Raw genomic sequence first — 20,045 nt, 5'->3', positions numbered from 1 at the left:
CCCCATTGGGATCAGAATTTATGCACCATTTTCCAGTTTTGCAGTTGGAATGTCCAGGAGTGGAGGGGAAAGGGAGAAAGGGGGGAATTAATTTCTGCTGTGGTTTTCTGTTGTGTTCTCTCTTCTTCAGCTTCATGTGTAGGGTGTTCTAGAATGTGCCTCACAGGTGGGTTGGAATGTCTGAAACTGTTCCAGCAGTTTAGTCTCCCTTTTGGATCAGCTCCTTCAGAAACATCCTTTAAGAGCTTTGGAAGAGGTTACCCACTCTGTCCACCCTGGGGATGAATTATCTGTGTCCTTCCTTGCCTTTTTTTTTTTTTTCTGTGTGTGTATGTTCAAAGTCGGTTGAGCCTTTTCAGATCTTCTAGATCGTTTCCAAACTGCAGCCCTCCCTGCCTTTCAGGATGGGCACATCTGACTTGAGTGTCAACTCTTTATTTAAGCAGTTCAGAGTATTTGCTTTCTGGGGTTGTTTATTCCTGAACCCCTGTCCTGGACACTCACCCTTTCCCTCCTTTAATGCACCAGTTCTTTCATGGCCTTTCTGCTCTTCCCTCAGCTCATCTCCTCCCACCTTTACTTCGCTCTCTGCCTCAAAGACTTGGGGGTGAAGCTTTTCAGGGCTTATCCTGACCATGTTTAGGACTCTGCAAGGTGAGCAGGGGCTGCAGCTCAAACCCACAGAGGTTAGACACAGAATTCAGTTTTAAAGGTACACTGAGACTGCAAAAGCCTCAGCAGCAGCAGCAGAGATGTGTGTGTTCTGTTTGCACACGGGTGTGGGCTGTGTCCCTGTGGCTGCTGAGCCATCTGCCAGGGGCTGAAACCAGCACTGTCAGCCAGACAGGACTGAAAAGGAAAGCTCTGCTGGCCCAGGGCCCACAGGAGAAATGCTGTGCTCTGCAACTCTGCAAGGGATTTAAAGGCTCTGACCCAGGCTGCAAGTCAGGATTTATCCCAGTGAGGGGGAGGACTTTCTCCTTGCTCCACTGGGATGAGGAGGGTTTAGCATTTTGGGGGTGGAGGAGAGGAGATTGTCTTCTAGACAGCTTGTAAGGTGAGCTGAGGTAGCCCTGACAGGTGTGACCTTCTCTGGTGTTGCCTGGACTGCCAGTGATGAACAACCATGTATGGGGAAGGGTGTGTGTGCTTTCTGTCCTGTGTGGAGCCTCTTGCTGTTGGGGAACCAGTGACCTGTGCAGCCTGAGTCACCCTGTCAGCTCTGGCTGGTGTCAGATCCACAGCACCTCACCTGCCTCCCCTGGGTCCCTGCCCGAGGCTGCACCAGGACTAGGAGGAGTGAGCAGGGTGCCTGGGAAAGCAGCCACCAGAAGGTGCATGTGTTGAGTTGGTGTCCATTCATTTTTGCCTTCAGAAGTCAGTGGTATCAACCCCTGCAGGTCAAAATGTCAGGAAGCAAATTTAAAACCCAGCCTTGCAGCAGACATTCATTTGCTTTCCTTGTCGTTTGTAGCTGGTGCCCCAGAGAGAAAATAACCTCAATATAATAAATACATGAAGAGGCAGCAGAGAACACAGGAGTGGCAGAGGCTGCTTCAGCTCACTCGCCAAGTTAAAAATGAAATGCACATAATTCTTTATTTTGTATTAATACACTGTAATTGCTTTACAGAGTCCAGCATATCAGTTGCATGTAAATACTACAGATGAACTTGCCAAACTGGAGCTCACAAAACTAGTGCATTTATCCCAAAGCAGAGACTAAACCCTCTAACTCCTTAAAAAAATACATTAAAGAACGTACCACACACACACATATTGCACTTTTCTCCATATGAAATTTTTACCCCATATACATCCCACCAAAGTCTCTTCAAAGGAGCCTGCAATAGAAGATAATAAAGCTAATAATTACTCTGACAGTAGTGTACACAGTTCTCTAATGTAAGAACAGATTTGAACAAAAAAGCCACTTCAAAGTAGTAGGAAGTGGTGCCCAGTGGGCACTCTGCTGTGTCAGAAGGCATCTGAGGCCTGTTACTCTAATTGGCTTAAAGAAAATGACATGAAATGTTGAACATGCTTTTGGTTGAGGGGAAAAGTCAGCCCAGACTACACCAGGAACCGCTGTAGCTTCCCCCTCCCCAGCTCTGCAAAGCTTGAATGGGCTTAGATGAGTTGGCACGTCCTGATCAATGAATCACAACTCGAGAACAGGATTATTTTTGAGTCCTGAAATGTACAGGATCCTGGAGCTGGATGGGGAAGGAAGTGGTGACAGTCCTGGCAGTGACCCAGCTCCTGGAGCAGCCCTGGGCCTGGCTCCACAGCTGCTGCCTCTCCCCTCTGCAGCTTTCACTGCCGAGTTTCTTGCCTGCTTGGGTCAGACATGAAAAATTCCAGAGTGTGTTTATTATGCTGTGGAGTAGGGAAGCAGGAATGAAAGGACAGGGACTCTCTGTGGCCTCCCTTTCTTTGCCTGCAGCAGTGAAATGCCTGCTCTGCTCTGCTGCAGGATTTCCAGGCTGGTTCCCTTCCCTCTGTTAGTCACTTACAGTGTCACGGGGGCTCCTGTGTTCCACCCCTCCTGACTGTGTCAGACAAGTTTCCATTTGAAGGGAAGCCACAGAAGAAACCCATTTCTGTCTCAGCTGTTGAAAGCAGAGCTTCCTAGCCCCCCTTCCCTTGCATCACCTCAGCAGGGTGTGGATGTGCCCCCTGTTCCTTAAGCCTGGGGTCGCTGCGGTAGCGAGGTAGAAGCTGAGCACTGCTGGGCTGGGCCGGGCTCACAAGCTGCCTCTCCAGTTGCAGTATCCAGGAAAACCAGGTGCCTTCTTGTTCTTAAACCCTTCCCTCCCTCACACAAGGCAGTGACTAAGGTCCTGCTGTTCCACGTCTCAGTGTGGTCTTATTGCTGTAAATGCTGGCTGATGATCCACCTTCCCACCCCCTCATCAGTTGAGGGATCAATGGCCTGAGCTCACCAAAACTTCCCAGCAAACTGGTGTTTCCTGCAGGTGTGATCAGCACAGTTTCTCTGCTGTTCTTTGTGCTTTTAACAAGCCTGCAGTTGTGCTTCATGTTTGCCCAGAAAGGGGCTGAACTCTGAGCCCCCTCAGCCTGTACTGTCTGTAATGTCCCTCAACACTTCAAGGCTAGAGACAAAACCCCAACTGGAGATCTAAACTATCTGCAGTTTCCTCAACAATCCTCCTAGGATCTGCATGTCATGACTGGAGGCACAAGTGCTTGTTGAATTTAGTGTTTCTTGAAATGGTTGATGCCTCAACAGTTGGTGATGCTAAATATTGCTGTAATACTTGCAAGGTTATATACACCTGAACAATCAAAACACTTACACATTATGTTCCACATGGTGGAACGTGTGCTCTGAAGGGACTTTGGCTGTAGCAAGGACATAAATGGGGTACTGTCTACTTTTTTTTTTTTCAGAAAAAAAGCACATAGGCTGATAAAGAACTGAAAAAGGCACAGCACTATCACTTCACAGGGGTCTGTTTTTTTTTTTTTAAGCTCATTGTTTTTATCCTTAAGTTCTAAAACCCTAAATAATTGTCCGAATATACAAAGCTCAATAAACCACCAGCAACACAGACTGCAAGTTCAAAACACAGTTGGTTTGCTTGTTTTTAAAATGCAACAGAAGAGCAGATGGATCCTTTCCAGTGATCTGAACTCCTCCTGACAGCACCCTCCAGGGCCTGCCTGCAGAAGGGCTGAGTTCAAAGCCACCCAGGTGGATTATTTTGTATTTATATTTTTTTAAATGCCATTGGTTGCAGCTCCTGCTTTCTCTCCTGGTACTTCTGCCTCTCTGTTAGCAAATCACAGAATGGTGAAGGTTGGAAGGTGATCAGGTTCCAACCTCCCTGCTATGAGCAGGGACACCTCCCACCAGACCAATCTGGCCTTGAACACCTCCAGGGTTTCTAATCTTTTATCCTGTAGTGTTCTGACCCCCACCCAGAGGTCTCTACAAACCACTGTGGTGCCCTCAGATCCAGGTCTCTCTTGACTAAGTCAAGATACCACTTAGCAGAGATCCAGAAGCTTCCCTTAGTAGACAATTAAAGGAGTTCCTTGGCAGGTTTGGGAAATCCTGGTTACTTCCTAGCAGGAAGTGGGGGCTGCCTGAGATGCTTGGTGAGCTCAGACACTTACCAGGTAGTTCCAGATCAGTGAATTAACCAGCAGTTGGACACCAAAGTGCAACTTTCCTCTAACTCCACCTCACTCTGCTGTTTCCAGAGTAATACAGTTGCCAAATCTACCCTGAATTTCAATGAAAACTATTGCTTTTATTGTCAAGAAGTACAATGCAATGTGCACTCACTCTCCCTTCTCCAAGTGAATGTTAGATGAACGCCAACAAACTCCCCAATTTTTTTTAGAGGGGGCTGTTTCCTTCCTCTAAAATGCACTTTTTTGGCTTCCTATGCAAACTAGGGATGAAACTGCACATTCTGTTCTCTAGCCCCTGCCACCAGCACGAGGAGTTAGTGGCCAAACACTTCTCTCCACCTCCTGCATGTATTTTTTTTCCAGTCAGGTGGATTTTCAGTCCCCCCTGTTAATTCAAGAGTTGAAAAAATAACCATGAACTTCGGGGCAGGAACAAAAAAACCCCAAAACACAACACCAACCCCCCAAATTCCCATGCTTCTCCATTTGTCCTGTCTTCCACTCCCACGTGAAGTCATCCCAGGGTGTTAATTCACCAGGACATACCCACTGTGTTGGGGATCTACAGTCTCCATCATTTCACAATCAAAGAGTCCAGGCAATTCTGAGAGGGTTAAGGTGTCGTAGCTGGACTGGGAGTCAGGAGGTGGTGCTGAGCTGCTCTGGCTCTCAGGCAATGCTACACTGCTCTGTTGTGCTGGGTCCATGGAATACTGGCACTGGTCTGGGTAGTCTGGCTCAGAAGAGGTGACAACAGGCAATTCACAAGTCTGGTATGAATATTGTAAGGACTGTGGTGGCTGCTGCACCTGAACGGGGGGCGACAACCGTGAGGAGCTGGTGATGGGGGAGGGCGGCAGCGGGTCCAGCTGCACCTTCTGGTATGGGCTGAGGAAGGGGTCATATTGCATGTGTTCTGAGGAAGGCTCCAGCACAGGGCTCAGGGGTTGCTGCAGGCTGAACTGGGCTGCTGGCTGCTGCTGCTGCTCCTCCTGGCATGGCAGTGGCAGTTGAGTTGACCTTGGGTAGGAGCTCTCGGCTATTTGCATCTGGTTGAAATAGGCCTGCAGCTGGGACTGCTTCTGGAGGAAGAGGCGCTTCTGGTGCAGCCTGGTCAGGACAGAAACAACAATTATTTCTGCCTTCTGAAGTGCTGAGGTGCTAGCAGGAGTCCTGCCTGCCAGTCAGGCAGTTCCAGCAGGGAGTGAAGTACAAAACTGGAAGCTCTTGTTTGTGAAATGTTGCAGCAGCCCAGAATCTTCAGCTTTCGGCACATGTGCAGAGGCTGAGGTTACAGGCCTCCTTTCTGATCACCTAGTGAATTCTGCCTGTGCAGCTCAGTCATCCCCTGTGTTAATTTTGTCTGCCAAGAAGAAGATGCACTGTTCCTGTATTTTAGGCCTGCTCTTCACTGCTCTGTGGAGCTTGGGAGCTGAAGACTCGACTGCCCCTGGCTACTAATGATAATTAACAAAGTCTCCTCCTCCCGTGCTCTTTCTCTCTGAACTGCACAGCTCCCTGTGAACTTTTATGAAACTCCAGGGTTTTGACTTTTACAAACACTAGGAACGGGCAACACAATGCAAGGTCACAGCTACCTTTGACAAAGGAAAGGTCTCTGCCAGCCAATTCCCAAAGCGTGCAGAAATGGGGAGCTCCTCCTAACATGAGCTGGCAGAGCTCAGAAAGTGCACCTCAAACCTCCTGTTCTCCAAGAACACCACCAAGCTGCTCTCAGTACTGGTTGTTAAGTTCTTGGTTAGGATGAATCAACTCGATAGCTGTCAGGAGTGGCCATAAGCTACAAAGTAGTAACAGGTTCAAGGCTTTCTTGGAATCAAGGAGTATTTTTATACCTGTTCCTCAGTCTTTTTGTTCTAGGCTGCATGTAGCTGGTTTGTTGTTTTCCTTTCTGTGATTCCCCTGCAAAGCTCAGGGATGGTAACTGTCCTGAGCATCTATCCTGCTTACTTGTGTGATGATTACCCAGTGATGAGCTCATGAAGAGCTTCCAGTCCTTTGATCTGGCAATGAAGATCTTGTCTGCTATAAAACAGTTATAAGGGGATACCCTACATCTATTCACTGAGGAATATCACTTCTAAACTGATCTTGTATGACAAGAAGTTTATTTACTTTACTGGAAAATGATTGGGTTATGGGAATGAGACTGGAAACACCTAAATGACTGCAGGAGTCTCCAGCAGGCAGAAAGACATGATCCATGTTCTGACTTATGATAAAGAGTGTGATATGTGGGTTATAAAGAGTGGCTGTTCGGGAGGATGAGAGTGAATTGAAGCCCAACAATGTAAATAGTAGGGTAGCTTCCCCCTGTGCTTCTGTGTGCCCATTAATTAGCACTAAATGAAGCAGGAGGGTTGTCCTGGTTTCACTGGGACATGGTCATCAGGTCAGAGAGCAACTGTTTCAGGAGGCAGGTCTGTGTAGTTTCCCCTGGCAGTGTGGGCTGATGCAGAGCTCAGGAACTTGTGAACACAGGGCAGGGCTGTTGTCCTTTTAAAAGAATTTTAAAGGACCATGTCCTTACAATTTTAAAAGTGAAGCTTTCCATTTTCAAAGAATTTCTAAATGGACAAAGATTGTTCCAGTTCTTTTATTCCTCTGGATTAAGAATAAAATAACTGCACAGTTTGAAAAGCTTCTTACCTGTGCTCCTGTAGCTGCTGCTCCAGACTACGAGGCAACTCTTTACAGTACAGCTGGCAAGTGTTCTGAGCTTTGGATAGCAGAGTGGGTTTCTGCAAGAAAAGCAGTGTTTTCAGTTGCATCTGATTTAATCTATTAGTGCAGAAAGCAAGTGAAAGCAGATTGCCCTCCTGACTGTGTCACTGCCCAGCTCCCTTTTCAGAAGCTGAGCTACTGTCTAAAACCACAGCACTACTGCTTACTGGCTGCTAAAAGTATCTTTGCATGATAGATTGTACCATAAAAATGCACAGAAAGTGAAAGAGAAGCTGCAAGGTGGGGAAAAAAAAAGGTTTTTAATAAACTATAGCTATGTGAAAATTGATTTAAACAACAACAAAAAGAAGGGGGGGAAGAAACAGTAAGCCTGGGGGGCTGGACATGGCCTGACCTTAATGGGGTGCAGCTCAGAGAATAGGTATCCACCAACTAACTTCAGATTGCTTTAGTAACACTGTACAGTAACAGACTGAGCAGGGCAACAGCAGTTAGAGAGTGGTTGGTTATATAGGGTGGTTTTGCATAACGAGGGTCAGTGTCTGACAAAAGAAAAATAACAGGGTCATTTCCAATTTTTCCAATTCAGCTTCTCTCCTTCTGGAGAGACATTTGGTCTTTGCTTTTTCCTGAGCAGTAAGACCCAGCAGGGCAGGCTGGTTGGTGCAGGGAGGTGTGGTACCTGGAGCCTGTGCTGTAGGTGCTGTGTTTCTAAGCTCTGCCTTCTGGGATGATGTGCACCCTTGGGGAAAGCAGGTGCTGCTTCCTGCTGCTGAGGTGCTTCCTCCTGCAGAGAGAACAGGAACAAGTTTCACCCCCAGAAAAAAAGGCTTCTCTGCCTCAACCCTTTCTTGCAGGATTTGCCCCTGACAGAGGTTTCATGGTTGGTGTTTGGTGGCACTCAGCAGTGTCATGGCCTGGTGAGGAGTGTAAGTGACACAGCTTTGAGCTGCCAGTGCTGCAAACTGGCAAGGGCTGGGATACAAATGCATTTTTTTTACCTGCCCTCTGAAATTGTAATTGTACAGGGTGAGAAAATGATCCAAACTGAATGCAGGTCTCTGCAGCTCTTGTGACACAGGCTCAAGGCAGAAGGCAAAAAGCTTTCCTAGTGGTGGGGAGGACAGGCATGGAGTTGGCATCTCTAGCAAGCTGGAAAGTACTGACTTGGTTGGGGAGGGAGTTGTTGGCATGAGAGCACCATGATGAGCACTGCAGTGTGTTGACATCCAGTGACAGAACCTTGTGGAATCATTACAACTTCGTGGTGGTCAGAACTGAAGTTTTCCAGCAGCCAAATTAACAGCTGGAGCTTCATCTGGGACATCAGGTGCTCACGCTGCCTGTGAACTTCTTACCCCTTTTATTGCTGGGGTTTAACAGAAATGTCTTATTCCTGTTTGCTTTGACCTGTTCCATTTGAAACAAGTAACTAGGGAGCTGGTAGCAGCTATTTAGCATTTCACTATGATAATCAGGCTAACAGTTATCACTTGGCTTTTACACTCCTTACAATTCCACCTTACCCTTATATTCCCAAAGCATTAACACCTGAAAGATGGAGCTTAATTTCTCGTTTACGTACCTGTGGAGGGTTATTAATGAGGTCCTGTAACTGGGTGGCAGTTGATGTCAGAGAAGGTTCTTCTTCTGATCCCATCTGCTCATAGAGCAACTGGACTTTGTTCAGTTCCAGGATTCCTTTGGTTCGTGCCAGATTCTGGAGGTGCTGTCGAAATGCTACAATTCCTGGAGGAGAGTTGAGCAAAGCCCTGGTCAGAAAACCAGCTCGTTCACCTCTGACTTAGCAGAGCAAATGTGGGATGAGCTGAGTAACAACCAGGTCCCATGGTGGCTTGGTGCTTCTGTGCACGGAATACATGTCCTGCCATACCTACAACATGTCACAAGAGGGGTGGCAGTTACCTTGTGTGAGGGAGGTGTCAGAAGCTCTTCGCCCCTCTCGGAAGCTGACGGGGGAGCGGTTGTGGGTCTCCCGCTTTTGGGAGGACAGGGCCTGCATGGCTGGGTTGGCAGGTCTCAGGCCTATGAAGGGTGGTGTCATTCTGGGTGCCTGTTGGTTAGTCAGCACCATTTCCTTCAAGGAAGGGGTGTTTTCCAGGAATTTAATATCTCTCTGCACGGATTCCATGTCGTACTCTGAATCGATACTGCCCAGAGATGAGTTCTCATCCAAGGAGTAGACTTTCCCTGGGACAAAAACCAAAAGCCAGCATAAAAGGGAAGTCCAGCAGGAACAAAACCAATAAATTCTTTTTTAGTGCTTGTCACTGCTAAAACCTGGTTGGTGAGGGCTGGGAACAGGGCATGAGCTTTGAGATGTCTATGTTACCTGTGCCTGGCACCATCACCAGCTGGTTGGTGACTTCTGCCAGGGTGTGACGCCTCTTCCCGCAGCGAGCTGCCTGGAGGGCTGCAAATGCCTGGGCAGGATCATCTTCTGCTTCACCTTCTGTCTCTATTCCTTCATCAATAGAAGTTTCCATCATGCTGGTGGGCAGGGACTGGCATCCCTTCCGAATCACCACGGGGGGGACAGGATCTAGCAGGCAGCCGTTCACCTGGATGGCCCGGGAAGGAGGACAGGTTTCAGGGATGTGCACAGAGCACCACCTGAAAAATCACCTGTATTTAATCCTGCAGCATTCCTGCAGAGATGTGCTCAGGGATGAGACAGTAAGTGCAGCCTTTCCAGCACAAGCCCATTTGATTCCTGGTGCTCCTCTGCCTAGAGAGGCTGTGGAATCCCCTTCCCTGGATTCCCTCAACTTGATAAAGCTCTCAGCAACCTCTTCTAGCTTTGAAGTTAGACTTTCAGGTTGGACTAGAGGGCATTTAGAGGTACCTTTTCAACCTAAAATACTCCTAGGGTTTAAAATCTGCTTTTCTTCTCCAAATCAGTTTGTCCTGAATCCTTAACTGATTCTTCATATGAAGCTAGAAATAGCTAGAAATATTTTGAGCATCAGTAAAATGATTATGCTTGCACAGGAATATTCTGGATCTGCTGCCTCTATTTTAATTTAATGGACTCTTCTATCTTTAAGATTAATTTCTTGCACACCTTTTTCCATTTGTGACTTTCCCATTCAAATGCCTTTTACTGATCTGGCAGCAAAAGCCCTGGAAAGTCTATTTAGTGAACTGCTGGAAAGGAAAAGAGAGAACCAGTAGAACCAGTACCATGTGGGCAGCTGCTCTCTGCACTTTACCATGGCACATAGATCAGAGCCTGGAATTCTTCAGTGGATATATTCTATACTTAAGGCACTGAATATTCCCAAGTCAGTTGTGACTTGACACTATTTGTTGTTCTACTCTGGCCAAACTGCATCTATAAAAGCCAAGGGGGATGCAAAACAAAGTTTGAAATGGTAATTTCCAAATGTTTTTGAGCTGCTTTTTGGCTTCCCAGCTCTAAGAGACCACACAAGGAGTTACTTAAAACAGTGATGAGAACCAGGGCCCCACTCTTAGTGTTGGTAACTAACCAGTAAGTGAGCAATAAAATCTCCAAAATGGCAAGTGTGAAATCAAGCCCTTAGCAGGCACCAGGCAAAATGAAATATGCTGAAATTAAAGCTGTAATGTGGTGTGATATGACAGAGAACAACAAAAGCTTCATGAAAATAGTAATATACTTCATAAATCTAATAATTTTAAGCTATTTCCCCTTCCTCACTGCTGAAAAGTAGAAATGGGTTGGCTGTAGGAATATTAGGTGTGGAAATCAGAGCCCTCCAGTCTGATTACAGGAAACAAAACCCAGGGGATGGAGCTGCAACTTCCCATGGGCTCCAGTGAAGGTGTTGCAGTCGTTCCTAGTTACAGGAATGGCTGCAGGCTGAGATGCTGCAGCTCCAACAGGGTTTGACAGCCAGAAGGTCCTGCTGACTATTTACCATTCTGCAAAAAATTAACAAAAATGTAGCTCTCTTGGCTGGCTTACTGGGAAACTGGCAGAGACAGTGCATGATGTTTTAATGCCTTTAGCTGGAAATGGAAGCTTATGGTTAAGATTCCATTAAACCTTCTCACTTGTCTGAATTTTTGGATGAGGAGCTGAGTAGGTTCCTCTAGATACTCAGCAGAGAACCCTTTGCATCAGAAGCTCTGTATGAGGAGTCTTCAGGGCTCTTACATATATTTGAGATGAAGAAGAAAAAAAACCCCACTTTTGTAGGTTGGTTTTTCCTTTACAAATGAGAGGGTGGTAAGATTGGGATGTAAGCAAAGAACATGAGAAGCAGGTTAGTGATCCCAAAAAAGAAGACACAGCTGTTGGAAGGGATGCAAGAGAGGAGTAGAAAGAGAATCTGGAATACCTAGAACTCTGATGCTCAGAGAATCCTTCCATTTAGGAAAACAGGCACAATGTGTTTTGTACAAGAAATATAAATCAAGTGTTTACATACTAAGGTCTTTGTAATGGACTTGCTGAGAGCTCACCCAGGAATGAGAACTTGCTGGAAACCAGAGTTTTGGGGACAACTTATGCACAAGCACCTGGAACCTGAGAACATTGGGTCTTTGAGGAAAATGCTAATAAAAGCAGAGAGAAGCAGGAGGGTTTTCCAGCTCAGCCCATGTCCAGACACAGGAGGTGTGCTAAGGTCAGTGAAGTGACATTAGTTTGGATTAGCAAATACTCTGGCCCTGATGCACCCTACCCTGTCAGAAGGAACTGATCTTCAATTAATTAGTGAAGAGCTGCAGCTCCAACCACCAGCTGTGCTTTTATCAGGCAGTAATTGAAAAGGCAACAATCTCTTTTTAGCCTCTGTGATTTCTGACAAAACAGTAGAGTGATTTTAAGCTGTACCTTTGGTGTCTCAACTCTTTCTTCCTCCATAAATGCTGCCTCTCCCTGACAGCTGGATGGAGGGAAGGAAAAGGCTTCTGCTCCTGAAGCTGAGGGAAGACCTGGAGACTGCAACAACCTTGCATTTTGTGAATGCAAGTTAACTGAGGGAACAACAGCTTGTGCCTACAAAAAAGATGTTAAGAATTTTAGGTAGAAAACCACACAGAAAATAAGAACAAACAGTACCTTAGTCCATTTCCAAAGCAAGGTAAGATTTATTTCCTCACTCTTGATGAACTACAGTTTTAGTCTTTAGAAAAGCACACACTCCCAAACCACAGATGTCATTAAGCTCTCTACTTCATGAAGCTGAGCACTTAGTGCAGTAAAGTCAGTGCTTGGGACCCTTGGTGCCCTCCAACTTCTGCCATGCCAGAATTCCTTGTTAGATTTAGTAGAAAACCCCTTCACATTACCATGAGGCACAGGGCCAGTTGCAGTGACTTTCTTAACATGCACTGATTCCTGTAGGAGAAAGAATGAGAGAACAGAGCAGGCAGGATCCCAAAGCTGAGCAGAGGGAGTCCTGCTGGAGGGAGAGGTGTCCCTCAGGGAAGGCAAGCATGGCACAAGTAGGAAAGTAGTGGTTCTCCCTGTTTCTTAACCCTCATTTTCTCAAGTGCAGTATCCACACATCTTGCCTGTCCAAGAGAGAACAAGCAGTCTTATAGAGGAGCCTGTGGTGCCACCATGTGTGAAAACAAATGATCTTGTTACTCAGGGTAACTGCAAGGCTGCCTGCAGCCCTCAGGAGAAGGTGGGAACATGGCTGTAAAGTGCAGGAACTTAGTACAGTGAGGAACTACCTTCTAGGAGGTTTTCTTCTTCATCTGTCTCCTTCTGCTTTTAATACATCTTATCATTAATAACCTGCTTTAGAATACTGTGTCTTTCTATCATTAGAACTACTTATTTAAGAAAATAGCTGGTTTTAATCTCTGTCAGCCATATTTCCTGGACCCCCATTTTTCTAGCTGAAGTGATTTGGCTTTTATTTCAGCAGGATCTAAAACCAGTGTCTTGCTGCCTCAAGTGAAAAAGGAGCAGCTTGCTTGCTCTTTCTCCTGGGCACTTGTTCTACACAGCAGCAGTAAAGTACCCAGGAGGCTGTGAACTTGGGAGAATATCTACTTGAGACCACGATCAATCTGAGTCATCTTAGGCCAAGTCTTTCATGTTTCCAGTTATGCATTAAAAGAAATAAAAATACAGTTGGACGTGATGATCTTAGAGGTCTTTTCCAACTGTAATGATTCTATAAAAGCTGTACAACATCCGTGCTTCTTAATGAAACAAAAGAACATGTAAAAATATAATTTGAGAATTATTGGAAAAAGACACAATGACCTGTAGGTGACCTTTCTTTCTAAAGAAAATTACTAGTAGAGCAAAAGCCTGAATAGTCTTAAGAGCCAGGGCTGAGTCAGGCAGTGTAATTAGAGTGGACACTAAGTGGAAGGGCTGGCACCAGATAGAAGGAGCACCCAAAATTGCTCTTGATAAAATACACATGACACCCCTGAGACTCCAATCAGTCAGTCAGCAGGTTGGCTCTGTGCACACAGGTTTGGCAGCCGTGCTCCAAAGTGTCCATGAAACTGGACTCTTGCTGGGTCACAGGAGGAAAAAGTGGTGCAAATCTTAAATGACATTATTTAGGAACAAATCTCTTGAGCCCTGAGCTATTAAGAGTTTCATGACAATGTTTTTTTTTTTGGGACCTAAGATATCACACTGAATTGGCATCTTAGCCTGACAGTATTTTCTTTTGGGTACCCCTTTGCTGTTATTTTCCATGCTTCATTTCATGGGAGACAGGGAGCCTATCCAGAGAGCAGCAGGGGAGAAAGATCCCTTTGGAGTGACTGTAACACTGAGTGGCTCCTGCCTGCTTTCAGCCCCCATGCTAGCACAGCTCTCCATAAAGTCAACAGCTCATTTGTCAGTCACATGCAAGATACTCCAAGTGTTGCACGGTCTCCAGAAATGGGATTTCTCTAACATTTTAACCCATGACTTCCCAGCAAAAGGGAAGAGTTACAATCACAGCAGAAGCACAGCACTTTCCCTTTATCTGGGAGTTCAGGCTAAACCAGGGAAACCCATTAAGACAAAAGCATTGTTTGCACTTTGGGCTTTGGAATGCAGTCACCTCCCCTTTCTCATCTGGAGCTTCTCCAACTGACAGTTGTGACAGGAGGCAACTCCAAAACTGGCTTTCCAAAATGATGCTCCAAGTCTGCATACTCCAGAAATCAGAAAAAAGCAATGGATTTGAAGGGAATCTCTGTAGAAAGAGCATTTTGAAAGAGGAGAATGTCCTGCTGCTAGGAAGGACACTTACCTTGGCCACTGTCTGCTCAGCGATGGTGCTTGGCCGGCGCTGCCGAGCATCCAGTCTCTGCTCCACAGGGAAGCTACTCCGGTGTGATTTGAGTCTTTCCACTAACAGGTAGTAGATGGCAGCAAAGTGGTTGTAACTCTTGTTCTGCAGAGACTGAAAAAGAGAAGCACAGAAGTGTGGGTAAGCCTGGAGAAGGGACTGTGCTCCAGGTCCTCCTCGATATATTTGCTTTTTCAAGCCATGGGAGCCGAGCCTTGGCAAAGCAGAGCTGCCAACCTCCACGGTGGTTTAAAGTATCACCCATCCTAAAGGAAATGATTGTGATATAAAATCTGAGTGTTTTTACCTCAATGGTTTTCTGCTGGTCTATTCCAAGGCTGTGCATTAGCCGCAAGACCTGCTCGTTGTACTCCCCGAGGGAAGGCTCGTTCTCTTCTCCTGGTGGATAAAGAACAGGTCTCTGTGCAGGAACTTCTATGAGCATCCACTTGTGCTCCTTAATCTGAGCAATAGTTAACCGTTTGGATGGGTCTAGGACCAACATTCTTCTAATCAGATGTTCACACTCTGTTGAGGGAAAAAAAAACAACAACAAACCACAAACCATATATTCACCTGAGAGTGACCAATGCAGAGTGTGACAACAGGACAGTGCCTTGTTTCTACCTGACTTCTGGGCTAAACACACTTCCTGCAGGCTAAAACCACCTCTCCAAACAAGACTAGAAGTCATATTAAGAAGAAGTAATTCCCAACTTGTTCAAATGCACAGAACAACTCAGTGACATTCCTCCTGCACAGGAGGTAGTAGGATTATCTTTGAAGCTGCTTGTGTTGTTCTAGTGCCAACATCAGCCTTACCTTCTGACATAAAATAAGGGATCCTGAACCTTCCCTCGAGGACTCGTTGCCTCAGTATGGGGAGTGTTGGTCCATCAAAAGGTAAAGCTCCACAGACCAAAACATAGAGAACTACACCCATGCTCTGCAAGAAAGAGAAGACTGGTTTCATTTTTCAAGCTCCACGCGGAGTCTCTTGAGGTTGGCTAGCCAAGTCCTGCCACAAAACAATTACAGAGTTATGTTCTGCAGAAACAGGGAATTTATTTAAAAAAAAAAAAAAAAAGGAGTTCTGCAGATCCCTGAACATTAAGAACACTCAGCTAACCCAGAATGGCTAGGCTTGCAGTACCTTGTGCTGACAGGCAGGTAAGCTGAAGTGTAATGGGTTAGAGACTCTGGCTGCTAGCAGGAAGCTCCACGCAGGTGACTGAATGATACCTGAAAAGTGAGCCCCAACTTCAGGTAAGAATGAATTAGAGAGACTTTTTTATGAATCTCAACGTTGCTCAAACAAAACCAAACCTGGCTCAAAATAAGAAAGTGTAACCTTCTAAATGTAGCAATTTGCAGGAGCCTGGGGAAGAGGCACACTTCATGAGCAGGGGGACACCAGCGAAACAAGTCTGCCCTGCTGTGTGCAGTGCTGAGCACCAGGGGTTATTTCATATGAGCAAAAGGAGGCAATCTGGGCAAGAGCTCTTCTCCAACTGCCAGACTCATTTTTTGAAGTATGCAAGTGAATTGGCACTGCAAGTGGAAATACTCTTGAAGGATGTGCCAAAAAAATAGCTCCACGCTAGATGAAATAACCACAGCAGCCCCTCATGCCAACCAGCTGGAAAGGAAAGCCACAGCCCTGGCCTTCGAGGGCAGAAAGCAGGCGTTCAACATTCACCTTAGAGCTCTCTAAGTATGCAGAGATTTTAAAATTAAATACATATTTTTAAAAAAAGGCACTTCCTTCCCTCCTTCACCTGCCAAAAACTGAACTGTGGCCTGTTGCATCCCTCCTGCAAGCCCAGCACCTCCAGCAGACCCGCTCTGGGAGTGGATGTTGCAGGGAGACCCAGAATCCTTATCTCAGAAAATAAGTGAAGACGAGGAATTGATATGAAATACAAACACGTGTGCTCCTCTTTGTGGGCAGGCAGATTCTGTTAATAATTTAGGTTCTTAAGATTTTTCAAGAACATTTACCAAAGGTCAGTGATTCACTTCTGACAAGCAGCCAGTGCCTGTGTTCCTTGAAACAGCAAGCACAGCTGAGGTCAGCTCTGCAGTTATTTACCAGTCACTAGAAGTTCAGAAAAGCTGTAGTCTTTTTTTAAAAACATCTGTCCAGCTCCATGTTTATGTATGTATCTAGAGATAGATGCATACACACAAATACATGTATCTAAAGGCTCCATTTTTATTTGCTAATACAATTAATTTAAATTAGCTCAGCAGCCAAAAGGTGACTCTCCATGAACTGTCCTGTTTGTGTAACAGACTCTTACCAAAATGTCCGTGTCCCTGTTGTTCTGCTGTGTATTGTAACTACAAACCTGATGCCAGAGACCACCACACTGTACTGCCTCTGCTTGCTGCACAATATCAATATTGGTATCTTCAGAACATGAACTGGTTATTGGAAGCACCAGAATGCTAAAGTTAAAAAGCAGACAAACAAAAAAACCTGAAACAAAACCAAATGAGGAATGAAAAGTGGTCTCTGAAAATGTACACAGAACTTGTGTTCATTTGGTCTCTCTCCCATTGCTTAAGATGGGCTGTGCTCTCTGTCCTCTTCCAGTGCATGGAGACACAGTGACTCCAGAACAGGCAGCTGCCTGCAGCAGAAATGCTTGTGGCACAAACGTGCTGGTTTGCAGCTAAAAGAGCAGTTGTCACCTCTCCTTTCAGTGGCTCAGAATCCCTTCAACCTCACCAAGAACCTCCAGCCTTACTAGTTCCATTCCCACTTAAAACAGAAGGTACTAAATGCACTGAAATAAACCCAGCTCAAGTCAGGAGAGCTTCTGGAGGAGCTGTTTCTGGAGGTCTTCCCCTAGTGGGCTAACAAACACCCACAGTGCACATGCCATAGCCCCTGGACAGGGAACTGCCTTCCACTCAGTGCCAAGAGGCATTTCATGATACTCAAGAAATAAAGCTGAAGAGGAACAGCAGCTCAAGAAAAAAAATCAAAGGTGATTCCTTTGTCCCAGCTTCCTAGAAGTTTACTTGAATCCAGTTTAAAAAAGAGTAATGATACCCAGATATCCAGCTGGGGTCCTTCATACTGCTGTCCTTCAAAGACTTCTGGGGCTGCATAAGGTGGGCTTCCACACCATGTTGTCAGAGGCTCCCCGCTCTTATAGAAATTCCCAAATCCAAAATCTGTTGGAAAATGAAAGAGAAAGTCACTCCAAACTCCAGCTGCTTGATAAAGAATAATTATATGCATGGACTAGGCCTGAAAGCTCCCTTTGGTTCCATGAAAGGCTCTATGACAAATCCTTTCAGCAGTACTCCCACTGCAAGTGTGTATTGGGATGCTGGATGTCCTACACTGCTATTTGCATCACAACTCTGTAATTATTAAAACATTGTAAAACTTCACGACCTGGAGGAGTTCTGAGTAAACTTCTACCAGTTTTTTAAATCCAAGTTTACAAACAGCTCTCACTAAAATTCAGCAGACTGCCAGTCATGCTCACATATGAGTTCTTTGCTTGCCAAGAGATATCTGAAATTCAGTACTGGGGGATGAGATTCCCTCAGGTTTTTTTAGGTGCTCTCTAAGCCTTGAATACACAAGACTTTTTGACAACAAAATTTTATGCACCTTCTGTTGGTGGTTCACTTGAGTCAGGCAAGCAACTGGTAACTAGATCAGCCTCAGTTATAGACACATAATCCAGGTCATTCTCTCCTTGTTTTATTCTTCCTTTTTCTAAAGCTCACTTGTAACCTTGACTACTACAGCAATATAAAAGTCCAGCCTCACTTAGACCAGTTCTCAGTGGTGTTTTTCCTCAAAAAATGCATCTTAAAACATTTTGCAACATGCATAAAGCAGCTCTTTGTATTTAAGGAGTTCAAGGTATTGATGATGGAATTTGTCTCCCCCAGTAGGGGTTTCAGGGTGTGAAACAACACACCAGCTTTTACAGGTGAGGACACTGGAAATGAGAAGTTAAGACGAGCCCAAATTCAAGTGACAAATCAGTGACTGACCCAGGCCAGGGCCAAGCAGAACTGAAGGGTCTGGTCTCTGCTGAAGATCAAAGAGAAACCAGTTGCTCTCTGCTGAAAACTTTTGCCTCAACATTTCCACAGTCTGAAAACTAATGCTGGGATTCTGCTGTCAACTTTCTGCTACCTTTCATGTACAGATGTACAAACCCTCCAACTCCTCAGAGGTCTGTGTGTCTGTGCTGGCTACTAATGAGGAGCTCCCTTTTCTGGGAGAACTCTTACCCCTCAGTTATTTTTGCATTGACAACAATCAGCCTGGAAACTGAAAAGACAAGTCTTTTAAGCTTCATTCTACCCTTTTAACCCAACGTCCTTAAATTAATACTGTATTCCAGACAATTCACATGCTTTGTTACAAGAGGAGAGCTTACACTGCTGTAAGTACCTGGTACAGGTGGAACCCTGAAGAGGTTAAAACTCCCAACATCAGCCCAAGGTCACTGCAGTAGCTCAAACTGAGAAAACCAGATACCCAACCTCAGAGCAATGAACTTTTGAGGCTTGTCCCTAATCCCAGCCCTGCCCAGCTGCCCATCAGTGAGGAGCCTGCAGTGCCACAACCACTGCCTGAAGGTCACCAGTGAGCTCCCCAGCAGTGTCAGCACCGGGAGCCGGTGGCGTGAGCAGTGACGCAGTGGCACCCTGGCATGTCACCACTCTGAGGTCAGCTCACATTCCAAACCTCCATGGGAAACACTGCCCAGAACACTCACTCTGCCCTTACCTTTTTATATCCCCCTTCAGTTCTGAAATAATCTGCAACTGCAGCTGTAAAAATGGAAGGGGAAACAACAAAACCTTCTACAAAAACTTCACTGTCTCTCACCTGCCTTCTGCCTATCACTGCCAGGCTTTTGTTGTGGATTTTTTTTTTTAATTCTCTTTGAGATTTTTCTTCACACATAATTGGCTTGGCAACCTTGACAATACTTCAGGAGACATGAAGCAATTTCATCCCTCAGAAGCCATCTTGCCATCTGTGTAGGTGTCATTAAATCTGATCTCTCCCTTCACTTATCTTGCATTTGTCAGATATTCAGCATCCTCTTGGTACTGCAGATAAATATCAATCTTCAGCTCTGAACTGCAGCTCCTACTCAGGTGCCACCCTCATAAATCTTCACATCAGATTCACAAGTACATGTATGTGTATATTTGTAAGCACAGCTATATAAAGTCTAACCTGCTTGGCAATGCACAAGATGCCAGTTCCTAAGAAAATGAAGCTCTTTGCCTATCCAGACTGGATTCAAAGTTAGTTATTTGGTGAATGGGAACAAGTGGAAGCCCCAAAAAACCTCAAATCTGAACAGCAAAAGACAGAACGGAGTCCTTAACTATGAGTGATCAATATTAGAGGAGCTTCATGTTTGTGTTACAAATAGGATTATTATTTTTTTTTTTACTGTTATCTCTACATGCTTAATTGCATAAGACATAATGGATTTATTTATGGTTCCTAAAGTATGTTAAGAGCAAGGACATCTTGGATCTGAGTGGCATGATCCTGGCAAGGCTGTCACCTCTGAGCAGCAGAATTACAGAACTTGGGTTGTGGAGACAGAGCTTGCCTGTGGAGCAGCAGCCATTGGCTTCTAGCTCCCAGCTGATGGGTCTGGGACAGCACAGACTCTGGAGTTTTATTAGGCAAATCCCTGAATGAAAGGTCTGTAAATTGATATGGGAGGAGCAGACAAGTTCTCACTCTGCACAGGCACTAATCCAACCACACTGGCTGCTGGGGCTGGGGGATGGGACAAGCACAGGGGGGACAAGGCTGCAGGAAAAGCCCAGCCTGGTGCACTGTCCCTGTCACTGCCAGAGGAATCTGACCCAGTATGGAATTCCTTAGGAATCTGT

The 20,045-nt window shown here is 45.6% G+C and overlaps 1 protein-coding gene across 3 annotated transcripts in view; it reads right to left on the bottom strand.

Moving 5' to 3' along the window:
• Window positions 1-1,573: 1,573 nt before the first annotated feature.
• The window catches only part of SIK2 (salt inducible kinase 2), a 39,060-nt gene continuing 20,588 nt past the window's right edge, over window positions 1,574-20,045 (bottom strand). For 2 of the 3 annotated variants that reach the window (XM_051638375.1, XM_051638377.1), the window contains 11 exons: window positions 17,200-17,324; window positions 14,961-15,084; window positions 14,446-14,666; window positions 14,100-14,252; window positions 11,714-11,878; window positions 9,224-9,452; window positions 8,797-9,081; window positions 8,456-8,619; window positions 7,553-7,657; window positions 6,835-6,926; window positions 1,574-5,274 (listed from right to left, as the gene is read on the bottom strand). In XM_051638375.1, the coding sequence (XP_051494335.1) occupies window positions 4,692-5,274; window positions 6,835-6,926; window positions 7,553-7,657; window positions 8,456-8,619; window positions 8,797-9,081; window positions 9,224-9,452; window positions 11,714-11,878; window positions 14,100-14,252; window positions 14,446-14,666; window positions 14,961-15,084; window positions 17,200-17,324 (2,246 nt within the window). In that variant the 3' untranslated portion in view covers window positions 1,574-4,691. The remainder of the gene's footprint in view (window positions 5,275-6,834; window positions 6,927-7,552; window positions 7,658-8,455; window positions 8,620-8,796; window positions 9,082-9,223; window positions 9,453-11,713; window positions 11,879-14,099; window positions 14,253-14,445; window positions 14,667-14,960; window positions 15,085-17,199; window positions 17,325-20,045) is intronic. The other variant, XM_051638376.1, reaches the window with a different exon arrangement.

Source organism: Apus apus, chromosome 22 (assembly GCF_020740795.1).
Source record: "Apus apus isolate bApuApu2 chromosome 22, bApuApu2.pri.cur, whole genome shotgun sequence".
Lineage (NCBI taxonomy): Eukaryota > Metazoa > Chordata > Aves > Apodiformes > Apodidae > Apus > Apus apus.
The sequence above is the reverse complement of the archived record's forward strand: the minus strand, read 5'-3'. Positions and strand labels throughout refer to the sequence as shown.